The sequence below is a fragment of the Xenopus laevis genome, chromosome 6L (assembly GCF_017654675.1).
Source record: "Xenopus laevis strain J_2021 chromosome 6L, Xenopus_laevis_v10.1, whole genome shotgun sequence".
Classification (NCBI taxonomy): domain Eukaryota; kingdom Metazoa; phylum Chordata; class Amphibia; order Anura; family Pipidae; genus Xenopus; species Xenopus laevis.
The window spans coordinates 106,092,802-106,106,367 of NC_054381.1; the positions used below are offsets into that span (position 1 = coordinate 106,092,802).

Sequence of the window (13,566 nt, forward strand, 5' to 3'; positions counted from 1 at the left end):
TGCTCTCTTCCAAAAATACAATTGTAGGCATTTTCATGCCGAAATTCACTACTTGTATTTGCTGACATGCTGATGCCAGTGCAATCAGATCATAGAGCGTTACAAAGCGGATCAGTCTTTCTAAATCTAAACGCAGGTGGAGAAAATGGGTCATGTGATATGTGACAAAACTAAGCACAATGATTCCTAGGACCTTTCTTTCTGTATAGACGCCTGAGGCACTTTTCTAGGGCAGAAGCTTCATCAACGGTGGCATTTGGCCTGCAAAGGGGTGAAGTGAGGTTAGGCAGGGCCCCCCTCCCCCGTAGATTATGGACGTGCAGTTTGGGACACTGGCCTCCCCCTCCTTCATGGGGTAGAACAATAGCAAAGGACTTTCAGTGGGAAAAAAGGGGGAGGGCTGGGTGGCAGAACCAAGGGGCAGGTAAACCAGGAGGAGTTCTTAAGGAGAGGTAAGCTGGCAGATAACTTTGTTTTTTCTTTCTCCCACCCTTCCATCCAAGGGGAAGAGGAAGAAGTATGCGAAAGACAGTGCTCCAGGGTTTTTGCAACCGATCACCTTGAAGGGGTCAGGAAGGAATTTTTCATCAGGCTGCTAATTGGCTGAGAGCACCTGAGTTTTTTGCCTTGCTCTGGGGTACCATTATCTCTGTGTTGGTCAATAAGTACTCCCATGATACAGCTGCGGCTCCAAGTTCCTAAGTGCAGCTCCAGGAAGATGGATGGTTTTCAGTGAAGTGCAGGTCTACCCTTGGGAAGTCACGAGTGTGGAGCAGACTTTGACTGCACGGTCTTGTCATGCGAGAGGCTAGGTTAGTGCCATTAATGCACATGATGGGTCAGCATATGGATGGGCTACAGGTTGGTCAACAGAGGGCTCTCTGCCCCCATGATCCCTGCTCCCTAAAATAATTTTTGTTATGGTATGGGCAGCAGGCCCATGTTTTTTGCGATTATAGGAGCCACATCTGAGGGTCAGGGTGTACCTAGTCCTTTATATAAGATTGTTAAATAAAAAATGTGACCTCCACTGATTTTGCCACCATAGAAGTCTCTGTGTTTTATTAAGATGATGGGAAACACAACTGAAGGGGGTAAGGGAAGCCGTTGCCTAGGGTAACTATATATGAACAAAAACTCACTTTAAGTTCCCAGCCCACTACTGGACAGTTGCAGCTAAATCTGGCAGCAAAGCTGAGGCAGGATACCGTTCCTGATTGGTGCATGTGTATCGCAAATATTGCATGTGCGCCACTGGGAAGGAGCAGGGCCGGATTTAGATAGCGGCGCCCCTAGGCCCACTGTTGTTCGTCACCTCTGTCCCCTCCCCTTCATTTGTGCACATGCACACATTTTCATCATCAGGTTGAAAGAACTGGGGATCGGCGCATGGGAAATTTAAAAAACGATTGTATCTCATGATCAGCCCCAGAGCTTCTGAATCAATGCAGGTGTGGTTGGGCTTCATGCTGCCCCCCTAAAATCCTGCCACCCTGGGGCCCGGGCCTTGGTGGCCTTTCCACAAATCCGGGCCTGGGAAGGAGAAGTTGTGGGCCAAAGGGTGTACCTTGGGCAGCTTGGCACTGCTAATAATATCACTGAACATTGCTTGTTTGGATTTATGGTATATTGCAGGATATTTGTTGCACCTCAGACTGATTGGTTGTACCGTTATTATTTGAAGCATATATATGCCATTTATCAACATTGCGTTCAGAATATTTTCAGATATAATGTATGATGTTGTAGGCACCCATAGGATTCCTGCTCCCCATATGGTTTTAAATTCCTACACTTCATTATTCCCTAGTGGCTGGGCAGAAGCAAATGTATCCAGTTTGGGTTATTAGCATAATGTGTATCATTTGTCCAGAGTCTGATGATCACTTCTTGGTGCATTTCAGTATAGCGTTGTGTAGAGGGTGTCTTCCACTTTAGGAGGGTGTGGATTATGCTGGGAGCCCAGTAAGGGAGAGGCCCCAAAGGTGGTGGGGTGCTTGTTAAAGTTAATGAGCCTGTAGTCTGGACAGGGTAGATTCTTTCAGGGTAGAGTCCTTTCTAGAAAAGTGAGACAGACAGAATTATATAGCAAAAGCAGCCTGTGCTCCAACTAGGAGGCATAGCAAAAGGAGGTAGCTCTCCCCTCAGGCTATACTGACCTGTAGTTTAGGGATCACAGACCTATAGGGATTAAGGCTATGTAGTTTCCCTGATCCAACATGTGGGGATCCAGGTCACTATTCAGGTCACTATTCAGAGATCCTGAGGGTGCATCTATAAATTTGGTATGCTATCTCCACACAAGGTGTTGGCTCTTAATTGCTGCGATGTTACCTGACATGTATGTGATAAACCTCAAAGGATTGAAAAGCCTGATTTGCTTGAAGAGAATAAAGCCTGTTACTTCTTATTACGTTCTAGAACATTCTGGCATCCAATTTAGGTACCCAGCACAAGTGAGTTGTAGTTTAACTACACCTCCACTTCACCCTTTCACATAGCAAAGGCCCATCCTGTGGAGAGAGGGTCAAATGTAACAGGTGCTCTGCCTGTTTCCTAGCTGGACATGGTCTAGCCTACATGGGGTTACAATATTCTGCACATTTTTATGAATTATGATAGCTGTGGTCTCTGAACAAGTTTTGTCTGAGGATCTAATTGTACACTGTCCTGTTTCCCCTTCCATGATGGTATTGTACACCTTTTCCCACACAATTCAGTCCTAGACATTTTACTGGTGTAGCAAGCAATGTAGGCTGGGGCGGAGAGACACCACTAGTTCATTCACCTATATTTTTATTGCTCTTATAGAGAAATCAAATGACTAAACAGCAAGCTGTATGTCATATCTTCCTGCATTACCTTTCCGATGTCAGAAAATATCAAAAGTAAATACAATAGGCATACCTTTAATCATCAGTGTTGCCTTTAGATCCCCTTAACGTAAACCCTCTTTGCCAGTGAGCCACATTCAAATGTAAAAAGAGTTGGGGAGCAACACAAGCATGAGAAATATTCCAGGGGGTGCCAAATAAGGGCTGTGATTAGCTATTTCATACTATGTGTACTGGAAGCCTACAGGAGGCTCTGTTTGGCAGTAAACCTGTTTTTTATGCAACCAAAACTTTCCTCCAAACCAGGAATTCAAAAATAAGTTTATTTAAAGGGGTTTATTTCAAACATGTTGCTCATGAGCCATTGGTTGGAGATCACTGTCTTTGGATAACAGCACACAGTAGTTAGCACAAGCATATCCAAAAAAAGCCCCAAGCAGGATTTAATCAACTGAATTAATAAAGCCATATTCAGCATCAGACTGGGGAACCCACCAGCCATAACCCCCCTCCGCCCAGGACCCCCATTCAGCCTGCTACGCGCCACAGTCGCGTTGCGGTGATCAGGGAGAGAGGTAATTGGGAGTGCAGGGAGCGGGTCTGGGCCGGCTGGGCCCAAAAGAGCCGGTTCCCGCTGGCCCAGTCCGATCCTTGGGGGGGCTGTTTGATTGCAGGTGCATTGAGTGCCCATATTTACAGCAATGCAGTCAGGCAGAGTTGCCCAATTTCAGCTATAGTAGTGGAGTTACCAGGTACCAGCAGGATTGATGCGCTGCTGCAGTGTGGGTGCCAGGGCCAGTGAGTAAATGAGAAGACCCAGCCCCATTGTAAGTAACAGCCTACGGCACCTCCGCACTCCTCTAAAGTGGAGGTGATCCCTGTCATTGCTTCCTCCCCTGCACCCTGGATTCACTGACACTGCTGCTCATTGGACCTGTTGTCCCTCAAAGTCACATGACCCTACCCGGAGCCCTACTGCCATTGCCATGGAGACCAGCGCTGCAGCTGCGCCCTATTCGATTGTTACATTCATTGTTACTGATCCGCGCAATTGAGCTGAGTCTAGCAGGGGATGCTGCGAGTTATCTGACATCATGGAGAGCTGTAGTTGCACAAATCAATAAATTCTAGAGATTCTCTCTATCCCACTGAAATCGCTGCATTTAGTGATCTATTGATTTTGCTGTGGGGCCCAGTAACCTGTATTGAGATGTGTCACTGGGGCTGTTGGGAGTTGTAGTTCCAGCCATTGTTTAAAGGTCAGAGCGGCCAGCGCGCCAATGAGCCCCTCGTTAGTTCCAATCAGTCCGCACCTAATAGCCGGTTTGGCTGCCTACGTGGTTGGCTGCCTTCTGCCTCACTGCCTGAAACGTATAGTTTTCGTGCAGGCACAGTGAGGACAACCACTAGCATCATAGCATTGTCACTTATTGTACCAATTGCGATTCTAATTTTATTGGGGCCCACCGCCTGCATATGTGTCACTACCCCCACGGTACAAATTTATTTAGTTTACTAGGGGCCCACCAAGCTTGAGGCCCACCGGGTTTTTTCCCGGAGTCTCGGCAGGCCAGTCCGACCCTGGCCATATTTTATATTCTATAATCTGTTGGTCATTATCTACACAATAAAATTTCCTTTGGATTGGACAATTGCTACAAAAATTCTAGTTGGCTGAGTTGAAGGATGAAATCCTCAGTTGCCCTAGTTGAAACACATAGCAAGAATAACGAATCAGATCAGCCTGGATGTGATCTTTCTGCTTCTGTTATTTATTAAATGCTAGGAAAACAGAAGAAAATAGCAATAGGCCAATTGGCCTCTCACTCAGCCTCGGAACATTTTATCTACCTTCACTCTTCCTCCTAGCTTTCTACTTTTAGACAGGAAATCTTTATTTTAATTTGCTGCATTTGCTGATATTACATTTTCTTGACATTGCTTTATAAACGTACATTGACATGTTATGTCCTGAATGGCCAGTATTAATTCCATGAAATCGTACTTATACCGGCTTTTTTTTAAAACTGCATTAGGCTTTGGGAAACCTCTACTGCTAGACATTTAGAAAGCCTGATTGCTGAATCTTTGTCCCTTGCTGTATTGTCCTTGAATAGCTCATTTTCAGCCTTCTTCTTATTGCTAGTAAGCTTATGTTTCCTTAATGATACAAAAATAAAAATGCAGAAGAAAGTTTTTATATTAATCTATACTGTACCTTTGCACTGTTAAATATATTCACAGCACTGCCGAACATTTTGGTGCTTTACAAACATGTTTTAATACAGGTATGGGACCTGTTATCCAGAATGCTCTGGCCATGGGGTTTTCTGGATAAAGGATTTTTTTCCGCAATTTGGATCTTCATACCTTAAGTTTACTACAAAATCACTTCAGAATTAAATAAACCCATTTATTTTTAAAAATCTGAATTATTTGATTAAAATGGAGTCAGTGGGAGATGGCCTTCGTGTAATTTGAATCTTTCTGGATAACAGGTTTCCAGATAACAAATCCTATACATGCAATAACTTGTTAATAATTTACATTTGTTCCTCATTTATACACGATTTTATTGTATCGTCCTTAAAGGAACAGTAACAATAAAAAATGACATTGGTTTAAAGTAATTAAAATATAATGTACTGTTTCTCTGCACTGGGGGTGTTTGCTTTAGAAATACAACTACAGTTTATATAAACAAGCTGCTGTGTAGCCACTGGGGCAGCCTTTCAAAGTACAGGTTACATAGCAGATAACAGATGCAGTATATAGAATCCTATTGTATTATATTACAGAGTTTATCTGTTATCTGCTAAGTAGCCTGTGCCTTTGCCCCTTTTTTAGCTTGAATGGTTGCCCCCATGGCTACACAGTAGCCAATTTATAAAAACTATAGTAGTCTTTCTAAAGCAAACACATAACTTTTACCAATTCATAGCAATAGTACATTATATTTGAATTACTTTAAAACACTTTTATTTTTTTGGTGTTACTATTACTTTAAGTCTGTTGTTTGATGGCACAAGCTCTTTTATAGGGAACTACCAAAAGTGAAAGGATCTGGTGTGTGAAAGTATACACAACATTATTATACATAATTTCAAATGAATTTAAGGAAAAAGGAATTAGCATTTACCATAAAGATAACTATGCATACATTAAGCAATCCCAGTTTATACTGTATGTACTGCCGCTTTATGCCCTGGTCAGGCAAATGAACTGCTTAAGAATGTTTGTGTTATTCAATGTAATATTTCTTTTGTATGTAATCATTAATCTCAGGGACACATTAAAATGAAGTGAGGGAATCACTTTCTTATTTAATTGCCATTAGTGTTATGCTTTTTTGATGTTGTTTCTGCACTTCGTACAACGCCATCCCATAATATATGAAGTTCGTTAAGATATTTCTGGGTAGTGCAACAAGTTTCAGTAGCACAAACTACACATACTCACACATGGCTAGAAAGAACAGGTTACTGTATGGACCATTTCAATTTACAGTTCCAAGGCACATTATACTTTATTATAAGGCACATTACAACATCTCTTCAATATACAGAACATAAAGAGATGACGGATATAGCAAGGACACATACAAAAATACTGTAGATGATATCATGTAAATGTTATGTGTGCTATTTCTAGATCCTGCTTATTTTAAAGTATTTCTGTATAAACACGACTTTTTGAATATGCACATTCCTGGTTGTAACCAAGCAATATTACCTATTGTGCCACTAAACACTGCTTGGTTTGCTAAATGTGGTTAAATGGTAATTCCCAAATGAGCAGCATTAGATAAAAATGACTAGAATGTGTTCAAGCACTAGAATAAACATTGTTCTTTATATTTCTTTTGATTTCATGATTTTCCTGGCTAACTTAATGCACACCCAACAAAAAGTGTTTTTTGGGTTTGTGGCCGACATTATATAGCAATACATTTATTTCCAGCAAATCATTGACATTTCACAGCAGCTGAAATGTGCAGGGTCTTTATAGACAGTAATGCAAGGCTTTCCAGATATTTTGGGGGGTTATTTACTAAAATCTGATTTTATCTTTTATTTAATTAAAAAAATCATGACCAAACGCCCATACCGGATTTGACCTTATATATTATTTAAAAATCCAGGGAAACCAGTGATAATTGTATTGCCTCCAAATCGTACGATTTTTTTCGGGTCTTTGCTTGAAAAGCCCAAAATGATCGGATCTTCAGGCTAAACCCAGCGCAGACAACAATAACTTCTGATTAGGATAGGGACCTCTGCTATTGACTTATACTCAACCTCAGTAGGTCTGAGATGGCGAATTTTCAAATTTGGTCTTTTTGTAGCTTCAGGCTTTAATAAATCATGAAAAATAAGTTTTTAAAAAGAAAATGAAAATTGTGAATTTTGCCCCAACTAGATAAATTCAAGGTTTAGTAAATAACCCCCCTGAAGTCCAAGTTTTAGGTTCAAGTTTTGGCCAATCTATGCACTCTCCTTAAATAATCAGGTCTTGAACCGACCTTAAACCAGACAAAACAGAATTGATCCATTATAAAGGACAATAAAGATTGTTTACAAAGCTGTACAATAGAATCACATCACAATATTTTAGAGCAATTTATTTTTGTCCGTCCTTTTGTCAAAGAAAAGAGCAGTGCTGCGGAGTTTATACACTCCACTTTTGAAGCTGTTCCTGGCTAGATCTAAGCAAACTGTATAGCTCAGAGTAAGGAGTTTGTTTGTTTGTGGATTGAGCACATTGCTGAACGGCCTTATGGAGCTCTGCTTGGAGTGGAAAGGAATTGGTAGATCTCACAATGCTTCCTGTGAACCAACGGCGAAATATCTTGTCACAGATCACCTGGAAAAATAGAAAAATACATGTTTTTAACAGCATTGCACTGTAGGCTACCTCCTAATTAATATAAATGGTGGGTATCTACAGCAGCTTGATGCAAAATGAACATTGCCTCTGTGCTACCCTATTCCAGACTCTATGGAGGAATGTAATATTAGTCGTTAACGCAAAAATCTTTTGCAAAGTTGTTATGTTTGCTCCAGTTTCCAGGTATTCACAATATGCGATTAAATATAATTTCGCAATGCAATAAAAGCCTAATGAAGAATATTTCATTGCAGCATGCAACTTTTTATTCATAAATTTGCGAATTGTATTACATTTTCCCCCTTGTGTACAGCTCTGTTCCCTGGAACTGCAGCAAATGGTGTGAATGAGAGAAAAGCCTGGACTGCAATACCTGTTTTGCTTGATTGTTTTGTAAATGTGCTGTGTAAAGGAACAATAATCCTCACTCCTCCCAAGCTGCAGTTGTTTTCTAGCAATGCTTCATCCACAAGAGTATGTCCTATATCTTATATGCAAAATGTTGGCAAGAATCCAGATATATATAATAGAATGCCCCAGAGTTTTTGGAAATAACACGGCAGAGTGCAAGTGCAAAAGCCAGGCACAAGCTGCCATTTTTTTGCACACTTGCCCTGCACTTTTCCTAGTTTTCCTACCTATACAAGTTAGGAAACACCGGCTGGAAGTAAGGACAGGGCAGTTTTGCACCCACTTTTGCTGTGTCTAACCGGATTTCCAGCCCAGCACTAGAAGTATTGTGCAGCCAAACCCTGAATGCAAGTACTTTTTAAATAAACATTAAAAGGGTTGTGCGTTTGTGCCCTTTTAGCGCTTTATAGCACTTGTGTCATAGTACAAATATAATATAATAATAACAATAATATATAATAAATAATATAAATCTAGAATATAAGTTAATAATATAAAGTTCAAATATTCCAAAAAGCAATATGTCTTGCTTTTAAATATAGTAAATATAACCCCCGCTATTTTTGTCAGTTTATATGACAGTTCACAAAAACGGAACTCTTAGGGGCAGATTTATCAAGGCTCCAATTTCGAAGTAATGAGAGGTTTTTTGAACTCCTATAACTTCGAAATTCGAATAAAAAAAGACCAACCGAAACTTATTAAAAAAATCAAAGTTTTTTTTTTTTGCGGGTGAATAGGCTCGAATCAAAGTAAGATCAAATTCGATTCAAAGTATTTTCAAAAAAAATGTCAAACTCCACCAATTGACTCCCCATAGGCTAAAACAGCAATTTGGCAGGTTTTAGATGGTCGAAGTCAAAGTTTTAAAGAGACAGTACATGATTAATTTCGATATTCAAATTTTCACATTTTTTTCAAATTCAAATCAAATTTGGACTATTCCCTAGACGAAGTACACAAAAATAGCACAAATTAGAATTTTTTTTACTTCAATTCGACTCTTAATAAAGTGCTACTTCTATCTGAACAGCAAAGTGGGACACAGGAAGGAAGCAGAATACTTCTCATTAGCTGCAGCCTCATACAGATGGAACTACTGTATGTCATTAAAATCCCAGGAATGGTGAAAGGTCACTTTCCTTTTGTCTCTAATTAAAAGCATATCAGGTTATCCTCAGCCATAGATTCTCATGGGGGGGGGCACATTTATCAAGGGTTGAATTTCAAATTCATGTGAGTTTTTTTAACTCACATAAATTCGATTTAACTTGAAATTCGATTGGGGGGTTATTTATTAAAAAAAACGAATTTGTAAAACTCGGACAAATTTTTCCAACCCGAAAGCTCGAATCGAATTTGATTTGAATTTGACCAAACTCGATTCAAGTTTTTGCTCCGAATGTCAGGAAGGCTACAAACATCTTCAAATTGGTCACTGGACTTTGTTAAATCTCGAAAATGAAATTGAATTTTTTTAAAAACTCGAATCGAGTTTGAATAAATCTCGTCGAATTTGACAATTTTGACCATAAAAAAAAAATCGAAAATTTTTATTTGAATTTTCAATTTGACCCTTAATAAATCTGTTCCTTAGTGTGTTTTAAAACCATACTCATGGGCCACGCAACACTCACATTTAATCCCATTACAGTTATTTTAAAACCGTTCCTGGCTTTTTGTTGAATTAAGCTGAAGTGACTTAAGCCATCTTTCCCATAGTCCTTATTTAATGTAAGGAGCAAGGCAAGCAATTGGCAAATAATGTACTTTACCCCAGTCCCTGCCACTTTCATTTGTAGGCAGACATACTACTATTTCTTTGCCTTGCAAGTGAAGACATTTTTATCCTGTTTCATTGACAGTGTACATTGCTAGTTAGCAAATATTATTTTAAGATGTAAGTGTAGCACTTTGAATGTAGACTTCAGCCTAATTCGTTTCAGACTGATGTTTCCTGCATTGCTTCCCAACATCAACCACCTCTTTGATCAAAGGATTCCCTGATTCCATGAGTAAGATCCCATAAGCTTTGATTTGATGCAGATGAGGTTATTAGTGGGTGATTCTTCTCTAAAAAACCATTTCATATACATACCAGCAACCTTAATCAAGAGAATACATGATGAGATAGTTTACTAAAAAGACCTGCCATATGAGAAACAACACATTTCATTATTCCTCTTTATAAGGCACTTGTAAGGTTCTATCTATCTATATATCTATATCTATATCTATATATGTAGTTTACCCTACAGTACAGAAAAAGAAAAATATGGCACTAGAGAGCATCCAGAGCAATGCAACAAAGCTAATAAATGTAATAGTCTTCAGGGGTAGCTCTCCTTTAAACTAACTTTTAGTATGATGCAGGCAGTTTACAAGTTTCTATTTTCTGTGTTTTGTTTTTAATTATTTAGATTTTTGTTCAACAGCTCTACAGTTTGGATTTCAGCAACTGGTTCCAGTTTCAAAGAAGTACTGTGTATAATAAGGTCTGAATAGGAACATAAGGAATAAAATGCAACAATAACAATACAATTATAGCATCACAGAAGAAGTGGTTTAACTATAGAGGTAGCAAACCCCGCTGTTGCAAAGGGCCGCAGGGTCTGCTACCTCTATAGTTGTAAAAACTAGGAACCAGCCACTCGCCCAACTCCTGTACCTGCTTCTGTCTCTGCTTCCCAACTACCCACCCTGCTCCTGTCCCCGTTTCCCAGCCACTTGCCCTGCTCCTGTCCCCTAGCACTTTAAGGTCTGAGGTATGTGAAGCGTTTTGACAGTTAATGCAATTTACTTGAGGACTCTTCATGAAGGGATCTGCAAGGAAGACAGAGAGAGGCGTTTTATAAATAAATCCAAAAAGACCAGCACGCAAATGGTAATACAATTAAAATTATATTGTAGAAAATGTCCCTGCATTCCTTTTATTTGTAATTGTATTATGTTCCTCTTCAGACCTTTTTATACGCAGTACTTCTTTGAAACTGGAACCTTAACAACCAGATAGCTGCTGAAATCTAAACTGTAGAGCTGCTGAACAAAAATCAAAATAATTAAAAACACAATATAGCGTTTATAGCCATCAGATTGCTACAGCATTAAGGCAACATTAGGGACTGCTTAAGTCATCTCATCCAGAGGTGATAGAGTTCAGACAGCCCACCTTAATATCATTTAGGAGGGGATGAATGATAGGTAGCCACTTGATGAAAAAAGACAGTAGGAGTATATCTGGAGGGCAACAGACATTATGGGGTGGCAATGCTGCTTTATGAAAAAAGGGGACACATTTATGACAGGACGTAAGTACAAATGTAGGGGATATTTCACATATATTGAAGTTTCTGGTATATGTGATTGTATGCCCTTGTGGACTTCTCTATGTGGGTGAGACCATGTTAGAGGTTAGAACACATACATCACAACATCTATCCACCATTAGGAAATGTCAAGTTACTGGTTTCCATACATTTTGTAGAGAAGGGACACTCAGAAACAGAGACATTTTTTGTAATGGAGCAGGTTAATATGCCTAGGTGTAGAGGCGACCAGGAGTTGATTCCTGCACTTCTGGTCAGTCTAAAGGTTATGAGTGTTTGTATATAACAGGGTAAATACACTCAGGCTTATGTTCAGTAAGTAAGGAAGCCCCATCAGAAGGGAATACATTAAAATGAGATATTCTAATATTATATTTATTAGTGAAAAAAGCAGTCTTGACTTTGTCACTATTACCACTAGACCACAAATAATTACACAGATTGTTTTCATTACTTGATATTCAGTTCTTTAATATTATTGCTGGCCATGCACTGGAGCACAAGGATGTTTTATGCCTAGCTAAGTGGAAAATGGATTTTATGAAATATTACCACAGGGAGCTAATGGTAGCTAATAACTGTGAGGTTTCTATATATCTGGGCTGATTTCCAAGTAATTTCAGCACTATTCAGAGAAAAACTGATTTTAATATGATATTAAACAGGGCCCGGAGGGCAAAAGTGCATGGGCTACATGCTGTAGCAACTGCTTACAGAATTCAGAAACTGCTTCAGTGTAATGGAAGTGATGAGCTAAAATACTAGGCACTAAGATGTTGCTATGGAATCCAATTTCTGTAAGTTGTAAGCTGGCTGGGAAAGCTCATATGGAGCCTTGTGATAAGTCATTGCAAATATGCAATGTCAAGATCAATAGGCTAGTCTATCACAAACCTTACCGATTTTATTAAACTGTCAGCAAATTCTTTGGTTTGGGATTAAAAAATTGTGATTTGCTGACCATGGAAGCAGTTTATAGAGCACAGAAATGCATGATTTGTCATAACAGTACATCTCACAAGTCTAGCTGTAAGTCTGTTTGCTAAGGTTCTGCTTAGATATGAGACCTGTTATCCAGAATTCTTAGGACCTGGGGCTTTCTGGATAAGAGATCTTTCTTTTAAGTTGGATAACTGGTTTCCGGATAACGTATCCCCTACCTGTATATAGCCTGTGATATTACAACTGTATCTGTATTAAGGGTATAGACAATTACAATTACACAGTTGTCATGTGATTGCCATGTTCAGGCACAAGTACAGGATCTATTATCCAAAATGCTTGGGACCAGTTGCCCCGGGGAACAGGGGGCCAAGACTGTGGAGTCAGCTTCCTCTATAGCTAATAAGAAAAACCCCTCTAACCCAGCTGCTCTCTTACCGGCGAGGAAGGGGACACAAGTTGGGGCATGGGTGGAGTTACGGCGGGACATGGGCAGGATGTGGTCGAAGTTGGGGCGGGGTCGATGTGGGGCATGGGCAGCGTTGGGAGATGGGATATGGGTGGGGCAGGAAGTGGGTGGGGGGGAATATCCTAATTACGAATGAAAACAGGACTTCAGCCTATGGAAGGATTGCTCTGCCCCCAGCCCAGTGTCACTAAAGCAATACAGAAGATCTGTTAGTAGTGTCATTCAGTCTGCTGCACCAAGGTTCACAGGGCTGGGGGCAGCTATGAGAGGGGCTATTGCAGGTGCAGCACATACTTCATACTGACATGTTCCTATGATTTTTATAGGAATGTGTCGGTATCGCTTTAAGTCTGCTAAAATCATTTAAACATTAAACCCAATAGGCTGGTTTTGCTTCCAACAATGATTAATTATATCTTAGTTTGGATCAAGTACAAGCTACTGTTTTATTATTACAGAGAAAAAGGTCATCATTTTAAAAAATGTGAATTATTAAATTAAAATAGAGTTTATGGGAGATGACCTTCTCATAATTCTGAGCTTTCTGGATAATGGGTTTTGGAATAATGTTTGCAATGGGATGCATGGTTATCAGTGTACCAGAAACATTCAACTGAGTGACTGTTCCAGTTTTACACAGCCATGCATGTACACACAGACCTCAATTTACTGCTCAGTGATGCCAATAGAAAGGACA

At 39.8% G+C, this 13,566-nt stretch overlaps 1 protein-coding gene across 1 annotated transcript in view; it reads right to left on the minus strand.

Moving 5' to 3' along the window:
* Positions 1 to 6,341: 6,341 nt before the first annotated feature.
* The window catches only part of dipk1c.L (divergent protein kinase domain 1C L homeolog), a 54,243-nt gene continuing 47,018 nt past the window's right edge, over positions 6,342 to 13,566 (minus strand). The window contains exon 4 of the mRNA XM_018267851.2: positions 6,342 to 7,697. Within this exon, the coding sequence (XP_018123340.1) occupies positions 7,503 to 7,697 (195 nt within the window). The 3' untranslated portion in view covers positions 6,342 to 7,502. The remainder of the gene's footprint in view (positions 7,698 to 13,566) is intronic.